This window comes from Coturnix japonica, unplaced genomic scaffold (assembly GCF_054131305.1).
Source record: "Coturnix japonica strain WE unplaced genomic scaffold, WE-NBRP24 Scf054, whole genome shotgun sequence".
Lineage (NCBI taxonomy): Eukaryota > Metazoa > Chordata > Aves > Galliformes > Phasianidae > Coturnix > Coturnix japonica.
Genome location: NW_028188957.1, coordinates 532220 through 549056, shown reverse-complemented (window position 1 = coordinate 549056; position 16837 = coordinate 532220). Strand labels below are relative to the sequence as shown.

The following is a 16837-nucleotide window of genomic DNA, read 5'->3' as shown; positions in this document are numbered from 1 at the left end:
CGTCCCCTTGTCTTGTACCGCTGAAGCCAAAGCTGAGCACAGCACTTGGGGTGAGGCCGCACCAGCACAGAGCAGAGTGGGACAAACTGACTCTCTCCCACTGGAAGTTCTCATCTCAATGCATCCCAGGGTACAGTCAGTCATTTTGGCTGCCAGGGCACACTGCTGACTCAGAATCAACTTGATATCAACCAGAACTTCTCGATCTCCTTCTGTGGGGCTGCTCTTATGTCTCTTATCCCCAAATACCCATACATATACAGGGTGTTCCCAAGCCAGGCACATAATCAAGCTCTTGCTCTCATTACACTTCATGCCATTGGTGATGGCCCAGCCCACAGGTCTCTCAAGAGATCTCTCCAAGGCCCCCCTAATACTGAGAGTCAGCTGCTCATCTCTACTTACTGTCATCCACAATCTTCTATTTTTGTATGCATCCAAGTCCTGCATCCTGCAATTGAAAGAATCCTGCATTTTCTAAACCATGGAAGAGAACAGACCCAAAAAATGGACCTCTGGAGATTCCCATACCTGACGGGCTAATGTAACCACATCTAATAGAAGTCATTGAGCTGGATTTCTAACCAAATCTTCAAACAACGTATTACATATTTCCCAAGGTAAGTTATCAACATTTTCTCCAGAAGAATTTCATGAAATACAGTATGAAGAACTTTGCTGAAGTTCATGGAAATGATGAAAAAAAGGTTCCCGTGGTGAACAACGCGGTAATCTCCTCATCAAAGGAATTGCCATTGAGATCTGAGAACCACAATAATAAGAATGCCCAAATCAGGCTTCCAGAGATGCTTGGAACTGGAAACACCTCTAACAACAAATACACAAAGCAACAGTGCATGTGTGCCAAGCAATGACCTCACTGACAACACTGCTACTTTACTGAGCGTTGGCCACTACTTCCGCGTGCCATGACATGAAGGTGGCTCTTTTGGCCTCAAATCACTTCAAAGGTGCCGCTGCTGTAAACAGGACATGACCTCAAGAGAAGGACATGAAATGGCAGAGTTCCTGGAAGGAGAACACACAACCCATGAGTGGCAACACTACGTGATGCAAGAGCTGCACGCTGCACAATGCTGCCATGCGCAGAGGCTCTCTCCAAGCCCTCGGGCACTCACACAGCAGCATAAAAGCCGGCCCTGCACCTCGCTCCCTCACACCCTTCTCCTGACACCTTCTCCTCTCTGCTCCTACAGGTCAGCCTGCACCCCGCTTCCTTTCTTCCGCTGCCCAGTCCTACCCAGCTCTCCACCCCTCCTCAGCCCCCACACTCCCCCAACCCCCTCCGCTCACCCAACACCTTCTCTTCCAGGGACCCTCCACCCCACAGCCATGTCCTGCTACGACCTCTGCCGCCCCTGCGGACCCACCCCGCTGGCTAACAGCTGCAACGAGCCCTGTGTCAGGCAGTGCCAGGACTCCCAAGTCGTCATCCAGCCTTCCACCGTGGTGGTCACCCTGCCGGGACCCATCCTCAGCTCCTTCCCCCAGAACACCGCCGTCGGATCCTCCTCATCAGCTGCCGTGGGCAGCGCCCTCAGCGCCCAGGGAGTGTCCATCTCCTCCGGCGGCTTCGGCTTCGGAGGCCTGGGCTGCTTCAACGGCGGGAGAGCCCGCTACCCCTGCTAAGGGCCTGCGCCCACACCCTGACAGCAACCACCTGCACCCTGCAAGGCAAACCACGCACTCACCACGCTCCTCTGTGTCAATGATGGCACATGGATCAGCAGCCATGGCTCCTCTGCTCATGGCATGAAATAGAGAACTGTGGAACAACATCAGACCATGCTGTCTGGGACCAGAACCACTTTGACTTTCTTCTATTTTTGCACTTGATATTCTATTGTTTCCACTTGCAATCAACAAGTCGATTCTTCCTTTCAGTCTGTTTTTCTCAATAAAGTTCTCATGCATGCCAGCCTCAGATTCCTTCTTTTCCTTCCTTCATACGATGCCCTTCCTACTTCATCCACTACAGAGACATGGCTCTAAAAACCATCATGTGTGCCACAAAAGGGCCACAAGACCTCCTCTTGTAACTGTGTCACAAACATAAGCCTTGATGGGCAGCAGATTCTTTTTCCTCCCATCCAAGAATCTCTCATATTTACAACAAACATGGTCACAGAATCATTTCTCATATCAGTTTTGTCTTCAATTCTGCCTCTGGTACAGAACCTTTCCCTAACTTCCCACTTGACCTCCCCTGATGCAGCTCCATGCTATTTGCACAGGACCTTTTCCAGTCCCCAGACAGCAGAGCTGCGCTTCCTCTCCCCTGTGATGAGCTGCAGACCAATATGAGGGATGCCCTCAGTCTCCGCTTTCCTCAACAAACCAAGGAACTTTGTTTCCTTCAAACCTTACATCCTCTTTGTATCCCTCCTTAGGACCCCAGACAAGAGTTTCATGTCCTTGCATGGTTGAAGTGAAATACAAAAACAAGACTTGAGATGAAGCTGGAGCAGCACATAGAAGAGTGGGACAATCCTCAGCGGTGGGCCCGATATACAAATGGAATGCTCAGCACTTCTGGGGGCCAGCACACACTGCTGACTCAGATCCAACCTGATATCAACCAGAAACTGCAGATCTCTTTTGGAGGAGCTGCTCTGAAGTCTCTTCTCTCCAGATACTCAAATATCCAGGGCATTGTGCAATCAGGTGCAGAATCCACATCCTCTTCTTCAGGCCTCCCTAATTCTGAGAGAATCCAGAGGGAGTCAACTGCTCCTCTGTAATTAACATCTACAGACTTGTTGATCTGTACGCATTCAAGTCCTGCATTTAGAATAGGATGCAAAAAGGCAGAGTTTCTGGAAGAACAACACACACCACATGACGTGTAACATTACATCATACAAGAGTAGCTCGCAGCACTGAGACGGGATCCATAAAAGTCCTCTATGGGGTAAGCGTGAGGAACTTGCCTCCAAGTACATCTGGTGCCCCCCATCACAAGGTTCTGGGCCCTAGCCTTTCAGACAAGTGCTTTCAGGGCCCCATGAGCTCCACTTGTCCAAACCATACAGGCTCAGATTCTGGCTGAGTATGGCATGTCATATCATACAATTATATTAGCATGGAACTGTGAAGGTTGGAAGGACTCTGAACCATTATCCTTTCACTGGGCTGATGACCCACCACTGAGTCATGCTGACCAGGGCCCGTCATTGAACTCCACCAAGGATGCATACATTTCCTTTATCTATGGAACTGCCAGTTCCTTCTTGTAACTATCATAGCCTATACAGAGAAATGATAGCTTCTTCCATTGACGCCCAACTCAACATTGATCTGCAATCAAGCCCTGCTTCAGCCTTCCAGACCAACAAACTCCCCTCCAGCTCAGGGCTTGCTGCCTCTCACCCAGGCCGGAGAGGACTGCGGCCTGCTCACACAGACAGCGTTCATCAGCCTCCATCAGCTACAATCCCCATGGATGGGATGAAACTCATCCATTTCTCAGACCGCATTCCCATCCATCATGACCTTACAGGATAAACTGAAAGGGCCTTACAAAGTCATGAGAAAAATCTGTAGCATGTACAGCATATTCAGGGATAGGGAGTAAGGCTGAAGTCTGCCTGGTGAGGTGGGATGACAGCATGGAAGGAGGGATTGGGATTTGAGTGGATCAAGCAAAACAGTAAAGCCTGGAGCAGCTTACTAAGGACGCCAGGAGATGCGGTACCCACCTGACAGAGCCACAAACCACCACGCACAAAAGCCACGCGGTGACCTCAGTCCTGATAAACACCACTCACACTTTCAGCATGCACTGACTGAAATACCATTCCCACTTGAACAGCGCCGACAGGGTCAAGGGAACACAACCACAAGAGAAGGAAAGAACAAGGAAGCGTTGCGGGAAGACACAAACACATCACCTCATGACTGGTCAACTTTTGGCACGCAACAGCAGCTCTGCACAATGCTGCCATGCGCAGAGGCTCTCTCCAAGCCCTCGGGCACTCACACAGCAGCATAAAAGCCGGCCCTGCACCTCGCTCCCTCACACCCTTCTCCTGACACCTTCTCCTCTCTGCTCCTACAGGTCAGCCTGCACCCCGCTTCCTTTCTGCCACTGCCCAATCCTACCCAGCTCTCCACCCCTCCTCAGCCCCCACACTCCCCCAACCCCCTCCGCTCACCCAACACCTTCTCTTCCAGGGACCCTCCACCCCACAGCCATGTCCTGCTACGACCTCTGCCGCCCCTGCGGACCCACCCCGCTGGCTAACAGCTGCAACGAGCCCTGTGTCAGGCAGTGCCAGGACTCCCAAGTCGTCATCCAGCCTCCCGCCGTGGTGGTCACCCTGCCGGGACCCATCCTCAGCTCCTTCCCCCAGAACACCGCCGTCGGATCCTCCTCATCAGCTGCCGTGGGCAGCGCCCTCAGCGCCCAGGGAGTGTCCATCTCCTCCGGCGGCTTCGGCTTCGGAGGCCTGGGCTGCTTCAACGGCGGGAGAGCCCGCTACCCCTGCTAAGGGCCTGCGCCCACACCCTGACAGCAACCACCTGCACCCTGCAAGGCAAACCACGCACTCACCACGCTCCTCTGTGTCACTGATGGCAGCACATGGCATCAGCAGCCATGGCTCCTCTGCTCATGGCACAAAACATTGAAGTAGGGAGCGTCGTCAGACCATGCTGTCTGGGAACTTGACCACTTCAACTTTCTTCTTTCTTTGAACCTTAAATTGTCACCTTTCCACCTGGTGATCACCAAGTGGATCCTTCCTTTATGTGTGTTTCTCTCAATAAAGTTCTCACGCATGCCAGCCTCAGAGTCCTCCTCTTGATTCCTTTCCTTAATGCTCTTGCCACGTCAAACACTACAGAGACATGGCTCCAGAAGTGAACATGTTCAGTCCAAATGGGCCCCAGGACCAACTCTCAGTACCGTGTCACCAACAAGAGCACTGGTGGCTAGCAGATGGCATTCATCTCATCACATACTATCTGCCCTTGCACAAAATCAAATAGTACAATGGTATATGTTGAAGACCAGACAGGAACTGAAGGCTGTCCACAGTCAGGTCCAATCCCAGCACACAGGATTTTAAGGTATTGAACAGCATAGGCTTCATTTTCCAGTACTTGTCTATATAACTATGAATTCACCACATCAAGCCGCTCTGTCACTTGCCTCACAGCACCAGACCCCTGCATTCGGAAACTATTGAGACCACCTCAGCACCCATTTAACTGTCTAGCATCAAACAATACCCCAGGTCTGTTTCCTCTATGCAGATTTCCAGCCACTCTGCCCCAATCCAGCAGCATTGCCTGGGAGTGCTGTGGCCAATGTGCTGGACCTGGCACTTGACCTTGTTGAACTTCATCCCTTTGGCCTCAGTCCATCTATTGTGTGCTGCTGAAGCCAAAGCTGAGCACAGCACTTGGGGTGAGGCTGCACCAGCACAGAGCAGAATGGGACAACCCGACTCTCTCCCACTGGCAGCTCTCATCTCAGTTTAACAGATATCTATTTCTCCACTCTTCCACCTCCATCAGCATAGCAGGGAATGAGCTCTGTCCCACACATCAGAAGCCCCTCCCAGGCACTGGGACCTTTCCAAGACAAATGACATCACTCACACAAGAACAACAAGTGGCTCCCTCAGCATTCATTGGTGGAACAGGCAGCCCTCACAGCCTATAGGCACAAACATTCTACTTCTCTTAATCTCCCTCAACAACAAGCACTGTTCACCTCAGCACCAAGACGCAAAGCACTCACCCCAGCTGAATGGGGCCGTGCCCTGCACTCCTCAGCATGTCCTTGACCACATGACCTGGAGAGGCTCATGATTCCATACCCATGCAACATGTATGCTTCTCATTTCCCCATGGAATATCCACATCCTCCTGGAAACCATCAAAGCCATCCAGACAAATGGCCTCAGCCACTGACACTCCACAATGATCCCACCAGCTCTGCTTCAGCCTTCCAGAAAAATACCCTCCCACTCAGCTCAAGGCTTGCTACCTCCCAGCCAGGCCTGAGAGCACTGAGTCCTCCCATCACAAACAGCCCTTCTCTGCCTAAATAAGCTACAATCACCATAGAGAGCACTAAGCTGAAACAACACAAAACACACAGAAATCCAATTCCAAATAAAACATAGACAGTAAATATGGGACCTAGCTGTCAATGAAGGACACACAACAGAAAAGAGTAGGGAAAAGCACACGGAAAGGGAAATGGGACAAAAAAAAAGCAGGGAGGAAACGCAACACAAGTAAACGGGTCTCCTGCCAGACACACTTGGGAAGCCCAGAGCAGCTTGACAGCGATGCCGGGAAATGGGGTCCAACCCTCACAATGCAGACAAACCACCCACCATCAATGCGACGCCGTGACCTCACTCCTGAGACCACATCGCTTCCATGCTTTAGATGTATCTTCCAACCACCATCATGCGACACACCTTGTGTATAAATCCAACAAAATATTCATTTTCCCTTAAAAACTGCCGACAAGGTCAAAGATCAAATCCACAACAAAAGGTAATGAAAAGGGAGAGCTGTGGACGGCAAACACACCCCACCTCATGACTGACCAGGCTCTGGCACACAACAGCAGCTCTGCACAATGCTGCCATGCGCAGAGGCTCTCTCCAAGCCCTCGGGCACTCACACAGCAGCATAAAAGCCGGCCCTGCACCTCGCTCCCTCACACCCTTCTCCTGACACCTTCTCCTCTCTGCTCCTACAGGTCAGCCTGCACCCCGCTTCCTTTCTGCCACTGCCCAATCCTACCCAGCTCTCCACTCCTCCTCAGCCCCCACACTCCCCCAACCCCCTCCGCTCACCCAACACCTTCTCTTCCAGGGACCCTCCACCCCACAGCCATGTCCTGCTACGACCTCTGCCGCCCCTGCGGACCCACCCCGCTGGCTAACAGCTGCAACGAGCCCTGTGTCAGGCAGTGCCAGGACTCCCAAGTCGTCATCCAGCCTTCCACCGTGGTGGTCACCCTGCCGGGACCCATCCTCAGCTCCTTCCCCCAGAACACCGCCGTCGGATCCTCCTCATCAGCTGCCGTGGGCAGCGCCCTCAGCGCCCAGGGAGTGTCCATCTCCTCCGGCGGCTTCGGCTTCGGAGGCCTGGGCTGCTTCAACGGCGGGAGAGCCCGCTACCCCTGCTAAGGGCCTGCGCCCACACCCTGACAGCAACCACCTGCACCCTGCAAGGCAAAGCACGCACTCACCACGCTCCTCTGTGGCAGTGATGGCACATGGATCAGCAGCCATGGCTCCTCTTCTCATGGGAGGATACAACCAAGCCTGGACCAACATCAGACCATGCTTTCTGGGAACAGGATGACTGTAACTGCCTTCTTACTTTGCACTTGAAATTATGCCCTTTCCACCTGGTGATTCCCAAGGGGATCCTTCCTTTACATGTATTTTCTCAATAAAGATCTCATGCAAGCCAGATTCAGATTCCTCTGCTTTATTTCTTCGCCCTGTGTTATTTCCACTTCACCCACTACAGAGTCATGGCTCCAGAAAACTTTATGCTGGGTACAAAAAGGCCCCAAGATCTTCTCTCGCATCCATGTCACCAACAGGAGCACTGCTGGCCAGCAGATGGACGTCATCTCATCAAGCTTTATCTACACTTGCCCAAAGACAAGAATATAATCAACTGCCCTGCTCAAGCCCACTGCAGAATTGCAGGCTGTCCACAATCAGGTCCGGTCCCATCACACACACTTTTAATGAAGATACTGAACAGCACTGACCTCAGTTCCCACTCTTGTGCTATACAGCTGTGAACTCACCACAGCAGGACTCTGTGACACAGCTCACTCCACTGGATCCTTCCTTCAGCCACGTTTAAGGCCATCCCAGTGCCCACATAACTGAGTGGTTTGCTGTCAATTTGTCTATGAGCATCTCATGGGAGGAAGCCTCAAAGCCTTTCCTAAAGGCAAACTCATCAAATTTAGTCACATCTCCTCAGGATCAAAGCTGGTCACTTCCATGCTGAAGAAACTGAGATGATGTTGTATATCCATGATTTGTATTTGCACCATTTATTTCCCATTCTGTACTGGACAAAGAACTCAAGGTACAGCCTCCTCAGGATGGCGTACAGAGGAATGATGACTTCCCTGCACCTACTGACAACAGTAGTTCTGATACAAGCCAGGATGCCTCCTTGGATATACAGGCATGTTGCTGGCTCAAGTTCAATCAAGCATCAACCAATACACCAAGGTGCATTCCCTCCATGCAGTATTCCATCCAGTCTGCCCCAAGCCTGCAGCATTGCCTGGGGGTGCTGTGGCCAAACTGCAGAACCAGACGCTTAGTCTTGTTGAACTTCATCCTTTGGCTGCAGCCCCGCTATCCAGCCTGTGTAGATGCTATGTAGGGCCATCCTTCCCCTTGTCTTGTACCGCTGAAGCCAAAGCTGAGCACAGCACTTGGGGTGAGGCCACACCAGCACAGAGCAGAGTGGGACAACCCGACTCTCTCCCACTGGCAGCTCTCATCTCAGTTTAACAGATATCTATTTCTCCACTCTTACACCTCCATCAGGACAGCAGGGAATGAGCTCTGTCCCAACATCAGAAGCCACTCCCAGGCACTGGGAACTTTCTAAGGCAAATGACATCACCCACACAAGGACAACAAGTGGCTCCCTCAGCTTTCATTGGTGGAACAGGCAGCCCTCACAGCCTATAGGCACAAACATTCTACTTCTGTTAATCTCCCTCAACAACAAGCACTGTTCACCTCAGCACCAAGACGCAAAGCACTCACCTCAACTGAATGGGGGCCTGCCCCGCACTCCTCAGCCATGTCCTTGACCACAAGGCCTGGAGAAGGTCACGATTCCATACCCATGCAACATGTATGCTTCTCATTTCCCCATGGAATCTCCAAATCCAACTGGAAACCATCAATGGCCATGCAGACAAATGGCCTCAGCCACTGATACTCAACAATAATCCCATAAACTCTGCTTCAACCTTCCAGACCAACACCCTCCCATTCAGCTCAAGGTTTGCTACCTCCCAGCCAGGACTGAGAGCAATGAGTCCTGTCCTCATAAACAGCCCTCCTCTGCCTAAATAAGCTACAATCCCCATAGAGAGCACTAAGATGAAACTAAACAATACACGTAGAAATCTAGTTCCCAAATAAAACCTTGACAGCAAACCAAGGTGTCAATGAAGGATACCCAATGGGAAAGAGAAGGGCAAAGCACATGGAAAGGGAAATGGGATGAAAGCAAGCAGGGATCAGTTGTGACACAAGTAAACGGGTCTCCTGCCAGACACACTTGGGAAGCCCAGAGCAGCCTGAGAAGAATGCCGGGAAATGGGGTCCAAACCTCAGAATGCAGACAAACCACCCACCATCAATGCGACGCCGTGACCTCACTCCTGAGACCACATCTCTTCCATGCTTTAGATGTATCTTCCAACCACCATCATGCGACACACCTTGTGTATAAATCCAACAAAATATTCATTTTCCCTTAAAAACTGCCGACAAGGTCAGTGGACCAAATCCACAACAAAAGGTAATGAAAAGGGAGAGCTGTGGACGGCAAACACACCCCACCTCATGACTGACCAGGCTCTGGCACGCAACAGCAGCTCTGCACAATGCTGCCATGCGCAGAGGCTCTCTCCAAGCCCTCGGGCACTCGCACAGCAGCATAAAAGCCGGCCCTGCACCTCGCTCCCTCACACCCTTCTCCTGACACCTTCTCCTCTCTGCTCCTACAGGTCAGCCTGCACCCCGCTTCCTTTCTTCCACTGCCCAATCCTACCCAGCTCTCCACCCCTCCTCAGCCCCCACACTCCCCCAACCCCCTCCGCTCACCCAACACCTTCTCTTCCAGGGACCCTCCACCCCACAGCCATGTCCTGCTACGACCTCTGCCGCCCCTGCGGACCCACCCCGCTGGCTAACAGCTGCAACGAGCCCTGTGTCAGGCAGTGCCAGGACTCCCAAGTCGTCATCCAGCCTTCCACCGTGGTGGTCACCCTGCCGGGACCCATCCTCAGCTCCTTCCCCCAGAACACCGCCGTCGGATCCTCCTCATCAGCTGCCGTGGGCAGCGCCCTCAGCGCCCAGGGAGTGTCCATCTCCTCCGGCGGCTTCGGCTTCGGAGGCCTGGGCTGCTTCAACGGCGGGAGAGCCCGCTACCCCTGCTAAGGGCCTGCGCCCACACCCTGACAGCAACCACCTGCACCCTGCAAGGCAAACCACGCACTCACCACGTTCCTCTGTGTCACTGATGGCACACAGGACCAGCAGACCATGCTGTCTGGGAACATGAGTGCAGTAACTTTCCTCTTTCTTTGCACTTGAAATTGTGCCCTTTCCACCTGGTGATCACCAAGTGGATCCTTCCTTTACATGTATTTCTCTCAATAAAGTTCTCATGCATGCCAGCCTCAGATTCATTCTCTTCATTCCTTTGCACAATGCACTTCACACTTCACCAACCACAAAGCAATGGGTCTACAATTGAATTTGATGGCTCCAAAACAGCCCCAGGACCTTCTCTTGCAATCACATCACCAACCAGTGCATTGGTGGCTAGCAGATGGCTTTCATCTCGTCACGTTATCTATGCTCTTATAAAGAATGTCAAATAGTACAATTGCACAGCTGAAGTCCAGTCGGGAATTGGAGGCTGTTCACAGTCACATACAGTCAGAACCACAGTATCACCTAGGTTGGAAATGGCCCACATCATAATCAAGTCCAACACATCACCAACAGATCTCACTATACCATGTCCCTCAACACAACGTCCAAACGTTCTTTGAACACTTCCAGTGTCAGTGACTCCCCCACTTCCCTGGGCAGCCCATTCCACTGCCTGACCACTCGTTCAGAGAAGTAGTATTTCCTAACATCCAGCCTGAACCTACCTTGGTGCTGCTTGAAGCCATTCCCTCTAGTCCTATCACCAATAGAGAAGAGACCAACTCCCAGCTCACTACAACCTCCCTTTGGGTAGTTATAGAGAGCAATGAGGTCTCCCCTGAGCCTCCTCTTCTGCAGACTGAACCGTCCCACCTCCTTCAGCCTCTCCTCATAAGGCCTGTGCTCCAGACCCCTCGCCAGCTTTTTGCCCTTCTCTGAACATGCTCCAGGGCCTCAATGGCTTTCTTGCAGTGAGGGGCCCAAAACTGGACACAGAACTCAAGGTGTGGCCTCTCCAGGGTGGAGTACAGAGATGATGACTTCCCTGCTCCGCTGACAACACTAGTTCTGATACAAGCCTGGATGCCTTCTTGGATATACAGGCATGTTGCTGGCTCAAATTCTGTCAAGCAACAGCAAATACAGCAAGGTCCATTCCCTCCATGCAGTATTCCATCCAATCTGCCCCAAGCCTGCAGCATTGCCTGGGGGTGCTGTGGACAAAGCACAGAACCAGACACTTGGTCTTGTTGAACTTCATCCATTGGCTGCAGCCCTGCTATCCAGCCTGTGTAGATGCTATTTAGGGCCATCCGTCCCCTTGTCTTGTACCGCTGAAGCCAAAGCTGAGCACAGCACTTGGGGTGAGGCCGCACCAGCACAGAGCAGAGTGGGACAAACTGACTCTCTCCCACTGGAAGTTCTCATCTCAATGCATCCCAGGGTACAGTCAGTCATTTTGGCTGCCAGGGCACACTGCTGACTCAGAATCAACTTGATATCAACCAGAACTTCTCGATCTCCTTCTGTGGGGCTGCTCTTATGTCTCTTATCCCCAAATACCCATACATATACAGGGTGTTCCCAAGCCAGGCACATAATCAAGCTCTTGCTCTCATTACACTTCATGCCATTGGTGATGGCCCAGCCCACAGGTCTCTCAAGAGATCTCTCCAAGGCCCCCCTAATACTGAGAGTCAGCTGCTCATCTCTACTTACTGTCATCCACAATCTTCTATTTTTGTATGCATCCAAGTCCTGCATCCTGCAATTGAAAGAATCCTGCATTTTCTAAACCATGGAAGAGAACAGACCCAAAAAATGGACCTCTGGAGATTCCCATACCTGACGGGCTAATGTAACCACATCTAATAGAAGTCATTGAGCTGGATTTCTAACCAAATCTTCAAACAACGTATTACATATTTCCCAAGGTAAGTTATCAACATTTTCTCCAGAAGAATTTCATGAAATACAGTATGAAGAACTTTGCTGAAGTTCATGGAAATGATGAAAAAAAGGTTCCCGTGGTGAACAACGCGGTAATCTCCTCATCAAAGGAATTGCCATTGAGATCTGTGAACCACAATAATAAGAATGCCCAAATCAGGCTTCCAGAGATGCTTGGAACTGGAAACACCTCTAACAATAAAGACACAAAGCAACAGTGCATGTGTGCCAAGCAATGACCTCACTGACAACACTGCTCCTTTACTGAGCGTTGGCCACTACTTCCGCGTGCCATGACATGAAGGTGGCTCTTTTGGCCTCAAATCACTTCAAAGGTGCCGCTGCTGTAAACAGGACATGACCTCAAGAGAAGGACGTGAAATGGCAGAGTTCCTGGAAGGAGAACACACAACCCATGAGTGGCAACACTACGTGATGCAAGAGCTGCACGCTGCACAATGCTGCCATGCGCAGAGGCTCTCTCCAAGCCCTCGGGCACTCACACAGCAGCATAAAAGCCGGCCCTGCACCTCGCTCCCTCACACCCTTCTCCTGACACCTTCTCCTCTCTGCTCCTACAGGTCAGCCTGCACCCCGCTTCCTTTCTTCCACTGCCCAATCCTACCCAGCTCTCCACCCCTCCTCAGCCCCCACACTCCCCCAACCCCCTCCGCTCACCCAACACCTTCTCTTCCAGGGACCCTCCACCCCACAGCCATGTCCTGCTACGACCTCTGCCGCCCCTGCGGACCCACCCCGCTGGCTAACAGCTGCAACGAGCCCTGTGTCAGGCAGTGCCAGGACTCCCAAGTCGTCATCCAGCCTCCCGCCGTGGTGGTCACCCTGCCGGGACCCATCCTCAGCTCCTTCCCCCAGAACACCGCCGTCGGATCCTCCTCATCAGCTGCCGTGGGCAGCGCCCTCAGCGCCCAGGGAGTGTCCATCTCCTCCGGCGGCTTCGGCTTCGGAGGCCTGGGCTGCTTCAACGGCGGGAGAGCCCGCTACCCCTGCTAAGGGCCTGCGCCCACACCCTGACAGCAACCACCTGCACCCTGCAAGGCAAAGCACGCACTCACCACGCTCCTCTGTGTCAATGATGGCACATGGCATAAGCAGCCATGGCTCCTCATTTCATTGGAGAATACAGCCTAGCCTGAAGCAGCGTAACACCATTCTGTCCGGGAACGGGACCTCTTTGACTTTCTTCTTTCTTTGCACTTGAAATGGTGCTCCTTCCACTGGTGATCACCAAATGGATGCTTCCTTTCAGTCTGTTTTTCTCAATAAAGTTCTCATGCATGCCAGTTTCAGAGTCCTTCTCTTCATTACTTTGCAAGATGCAATTCCCACTTCACCCACTACAAAGCCATGGCTCTACAAATGAATATGATGGCTACAAAAGAGACTCCGGGCCTCCTCTTGCAACCACATCGCCAACAAGTGCATTGGTGGCTAGGAGTCGGCCTTAATCATATTATAAAGTATCTTCAATAACTCAAAGATTTGAGCACAGAGAGGCTCTTCTTCCCATCCTCTCATACAACATGATAGAGCTTGCTAGTCCTGCAGTAGGCATTAGAAGACAGCATCCTGCTCTCACAAACAGCCCTCCCTGCCTACTTGGACAGTTACAAGACAGGCCCCAAGCTGCCACAGGCACAAAACAAGCAGCCTCTTTTCTCCAAGCTACAGCATTCCAACATTACTGGGCACCCAGACAGCCGTGTATCACAGCCAGAGGGAGAGACAAGAGCTAAAGGCTGGTAAATGAGTTTGACGAGCTCAGGGGGCAACAAATGCTGTGCAACCAGAGAATACCCAGGTATGTTGGAAGGGATGCACAATGATTACTGAATCCAACTCATGCCTCTGCAATGCACTTCTTAAAAATATGACCATGTGTCTGAAAATCACTCTCCAAGTACTTGTTGAACTCTGGCAACCTTCATGCTTGTGCACTACCCTGGGAAGCCTGCTTCATGCCCGACTTCCTATGATACAGAACCTTTCCCTTTCCCCCAACTTAACTGTCCTCTGACACAGCTCCATGATGCTCATGAAGTCCTGTTCATGGCACCAGACAGCAGAGCTGCCCTTCCTCTTACCTTTGACGTGCTGTCGGACACCACTAGGCCTCCCCTCAGTCCCCTCTTTGAAGAACAAGCCAGGAAACTTCAGTTCCTACAGACCTTATACCGTGTTTGTAGCCCTTCTTTGGACACTGCGCAATAATTGTTTCATGTCCTTTTTGGATCATTGCACTCAAAACTAAACACAGCGTTAGAGATGGGGACGGAGCAGCACAAAGCAGAGTGGGACAATCCCTTTCCATCTCTCCCTGGCAGTGAGCGCCTTGATGCACCCCATGGTACGGACAGACCTTTTGGCTGCCAGGGCACACTGCTGAATCAGAATGATCTTGCCATCAAGCAGAACCCCCAGATCACTTTTTGTGGTGCTGCTTTTAAGACACTCATCTCCCAAATCTTCTAATTTCCACGGTATTCTGGAGTCAGGTGTAGAATCAAACTCTTGTTCAGCTTCATGAAATTGGTGATGGCTGAGCCCGCTGGTTTCTCAAGAGCTCTCTCCAAGACCTCCCTAATCCTGAGTCAGTCAACTGCTTCTCCGTAGTTACTGTCATCCACAAACTTCTTATTTACGTACATATATGAGTCCTGCATCAAGATCATTCAGTAAAGCATGGACTCAAATGCCATTACCACTTGAACACTGCAGACAGGGTCAAAGGAAAACAACCACAACACTAGGAAATGAAAAGGAAGCATTGTGGGAAGACACAAACACATCATGTCATCACTGGACAAGCTCTGGCACACAAAAGCAGCTCACTGCACACAATGCTGCCATGCGCAGAGGCTCTCTCCAAGCCCTCGGGCACTCACACAGCAGCATAAAAGCCGGCCCTGCACCTCGCTCCCTCACACCCTTCTCCTGACACCTTCTCCTCTCTGCTCCTACAGGTCAGCCTGCACCCCGCTTCCTTTCTGCCACTGCCCAATCCTACCCAGCTCTCCACTCCTCCTCAGCCCCCACACTCCCCCAACCCCCTCCGCTCACCCAACACCTTCTCTTCCAGGGACCCTCCACCCCACAGCCATGTCCTGCTACGACCTCTGCCGCCCCTGCGGACCCACCCCGCTGGCTAACAGCTGCAACGAGCCCTGTGTCAGGCAGTGCCAGGACTCCCAAGTCGTCATCCAGCCTTCCACCGTGGTGGTCACCCTGCCGGGACCCATCCTCAGCTCCTTCCCCCAGAACACCGCCGTCGGATCCTCCTCATCAGCTGCCGTGGGCAGCGCCCTCAGCGCCCAGGGAGTGTCCATCTCCTCCGGCGGCTTCGGCTTCGGAGGCCTGGGCTGCTTCAACGGCGGGAGAGCCCGCTACCCCTGCTAAGGGCCTGCGCCCACACCCTGACAGCAACCACCTGCACCCTGCAAGGCAAACCACGCACTCACCACGCTCCTCTGTGTCACTGATGGCACATGGATCAGCAGCCATGGCTCCTCTGCTCATGGCACAGAACAAGCAAGCAGACCATGCTGCCTGGAGACATGAGTGCAGTAACTTTCTTCTTATTTGCACTTGAAATTGTGCTCTTTCCACTGGTGATCCCCAAGTGGATCCTTCCTTTAAGTGTGTTTCTCTCAATAAAATTCTCATGCATGCCAGCCTCCGAGTCCTCCTCTTCATTCCTATGCTTAACGCTCTTTCCACTTCGCCCAGTAGAGTGTCAGGGCTCTAGAAATGAACACCTTGGGTCCAAAAGTATCCCAAAAACTCCTGTCTCAAACATGACATCAGCAAGAGCACTGGTGGCCAGCATATAGCATTCATCTCATCACATATTATCTACACTATTATAATGAAAGCCAAATAGTACAATTGCACTGCTCAAGTCCAGTCAGGAATAGCAGGCTGTCCACAGCCAGATCCATACAGAGAATCATAGAATCACCAAGGTTGGAAAAGACCCACAGCATCATCCAGTCCAACCCATGACAACAGATCTCACCAAACCCCATCCCTCAACACACCATCCAAATGTTCCTTGAATACCTCCAGGGTCGGTGACTCCTCCACCTCCCTGGCAGCCCATTCCACTGCCTGGTCACTCTATCAGAGCAGTAGTGTTTCCTAACGTCCAACCTTGAACCTCCCCTGGTGCAGCTTGGAACAATTCCCTCTAGTCCTATCACCAATAGAGAAGAGGCCGACCCCCAGCTCACTACAACCTCCCTTCAGGTAGTTATAGACAGCAATGAGGTTCTCCTCTTCTCCTCTTCTCCCTTCTCCCTTCTCCCTTCTCCCTTCTCCCTTCTCCCTTCTCCCTTCTCCCTTCTCCCTCCCCTCCCCTCCCCTCTCCTTGCCCTTCTCCTTCCCATCCTCTTAAACCTCTCAGTGCTTCACTCAGTAGTGACCAATTATGAAGATGCCCAAGTTTCCCCAATCCTGGATCTCTAATAATTAAACCATGACCCGACCCATCCCGTTCCTTCATCCTCTCCCCATCCGTCCTGTGCTCCCCTCAGACCCCTCAGACCCCTCAGACCCCTCAGACCCCTCCCCAGCTTTGTGCTCCCATCACATTCCCCCATTGGAGCCGGCCCGGCCCTCGGCTCTCTCGGGAGCTGTCCATGGTGCTGACCGCCATC

At 52.1% G+C, this 16837-nt stretch overlaps 6 protein-coding genes across 6 annotated transcripts; all 6 read left to right on the top strand.

Moving 5' to 3' along the window:
* Positions 1–1300: 1300 nt before the first annotated feature.
* LOC146752020 (feather keratin 1-like) lies at positions 1301–1939 on the top strand. The gene has a single exon (XM_085533118.1). It carries the CDS (start codon positions 1354–1356, stop codon positions 1648–1650), a length of 297 nt encoding a protein of 98 aa, XP_085389244.1. The 5' UTR covers positions 1301–1353; the 3' UTR covers positions 1651–1939.
* Positions 1940–4161: 2222 nt separating this feature from the next.
* On the top strand, positions 4162–4805 carry LOC146752019 (feather keratin 1-like). The gene has a single exon (XM_085533112.1). It carries the CDS (start codon positions 4215–4217, stop codon positions 4509–4511), a length of 297 nt encoding a protein of 98 aa, XP_085389238.1. The 5' UTR covers positions 4162–4214; the 3' UTR covers positions 4512–4805.
* A 2023-nt stretch (positions 4806–6828) lies between these two features.
* LOC146752018 (feather keratin 1-like) lies at positions 6829–7219 on the top strand. Its single transcript, XM_085533071.1, has one exon. It carries the CDS (start codon positions 6882–6884, stop codon positions 7176–7178), a length of 297 nt encoding a protein of 98 aa, XP_085389197.1. The 5' UTR covers positions 6829–6881; the 3' UTR covers positions 7179–7219.
* A 2642-nt stretch (positions 7220–9861) lies between these two features.
* Positions 9862–10456, top strand: LOC107310632 (feather keratin 1-like). The gene has a single exon (XM_032442935.2). It carries the CDS (start codon positions 9915–9917, stop codon positions 10209–10211), a length of 297 nt encoding a protein of 98 aa, XP_032298826.1. The 5' UTR covers positions 9862–9914; the 3' UTR covers positions 10212–10456.
* Positions 10457–10580: 124 nt separating this feature from the next.
* Positions 10581–13465, top strand: LOC146752017 (uncharacterized). The gene has a single exon (XM_085533111.1). It carries the CDS (start codon positions 12519–12521, stop codon positions 13173–13175), a length of 657 nt encoding a protein of 218 aa, XP_085389237.1. The 5' UTR covers positions 10581–12518; the 3' UTR covers positions 13176–13465.
* A 1763-nt stretch (positions 13466–15228) lies between these two features.
* Positions 15229–15853, top strand: LOC107310635 (feather keratin 1-like). The gene has a single exon (XM_085533110.1). The coding sequence runs from the start codon at positions 15282–15284 to the stop codon at positions 15576–15578; it is 297 nt and encodes a 98-aa protein (XP_085389236.1). The 5' UTR covers positions 15229–15281; the 3' UTR covers positions 15579–15853.
* Positions 15854–16837: the final 984 nt, after the last annotated feature.

Excerpts from the sequence above, each read along its gene's own strand:
- LOC146752018 (XM_085533071.1), top strand. The coding sequence starts at position 6,882 with ATGTCCTGCTACGACCTCTGCCGCCCCTGCGGACCCACCCCGCTGGCT.
- LOC146752017 (XM_085533111.1), top strand. The coding sequence starts at position 12,519 with ATGACCTCAAGAGAAGGACGTGAAATGGCAGAGTTCCTGGAAGGAGAA.
- LOC107310632 (XM_032442935.2), top strand. The coding sequence starts at position 9,915 with ATGTCCTGCTACGACCTCTGCCGCCCCTGCGGACCCACCCCGCTGGCT.
- LOC146752019 (XM_085533112.1), top strand. The coding sequence starts at position 4,215 with ATGTCCTGCTACGACCTCTGCCGCCCCTGCGGACCCACCCCGCTGGCT.
- LOC146752020 (XM_085533118.1), top strand. The coding sequence starts at position 1,354 with ATGTCCTGCTACGACCTCTGCCGCCCCTGCGGACCCACCCCGCTGGCT.
- LOC107310635 (XM_085533110.1), top strand. The coding sequence starts at position 15,282 with ATGTCCTGCTACGACCTCTGCCGCCCCTGCGGACCCACCCCGCTGGCT.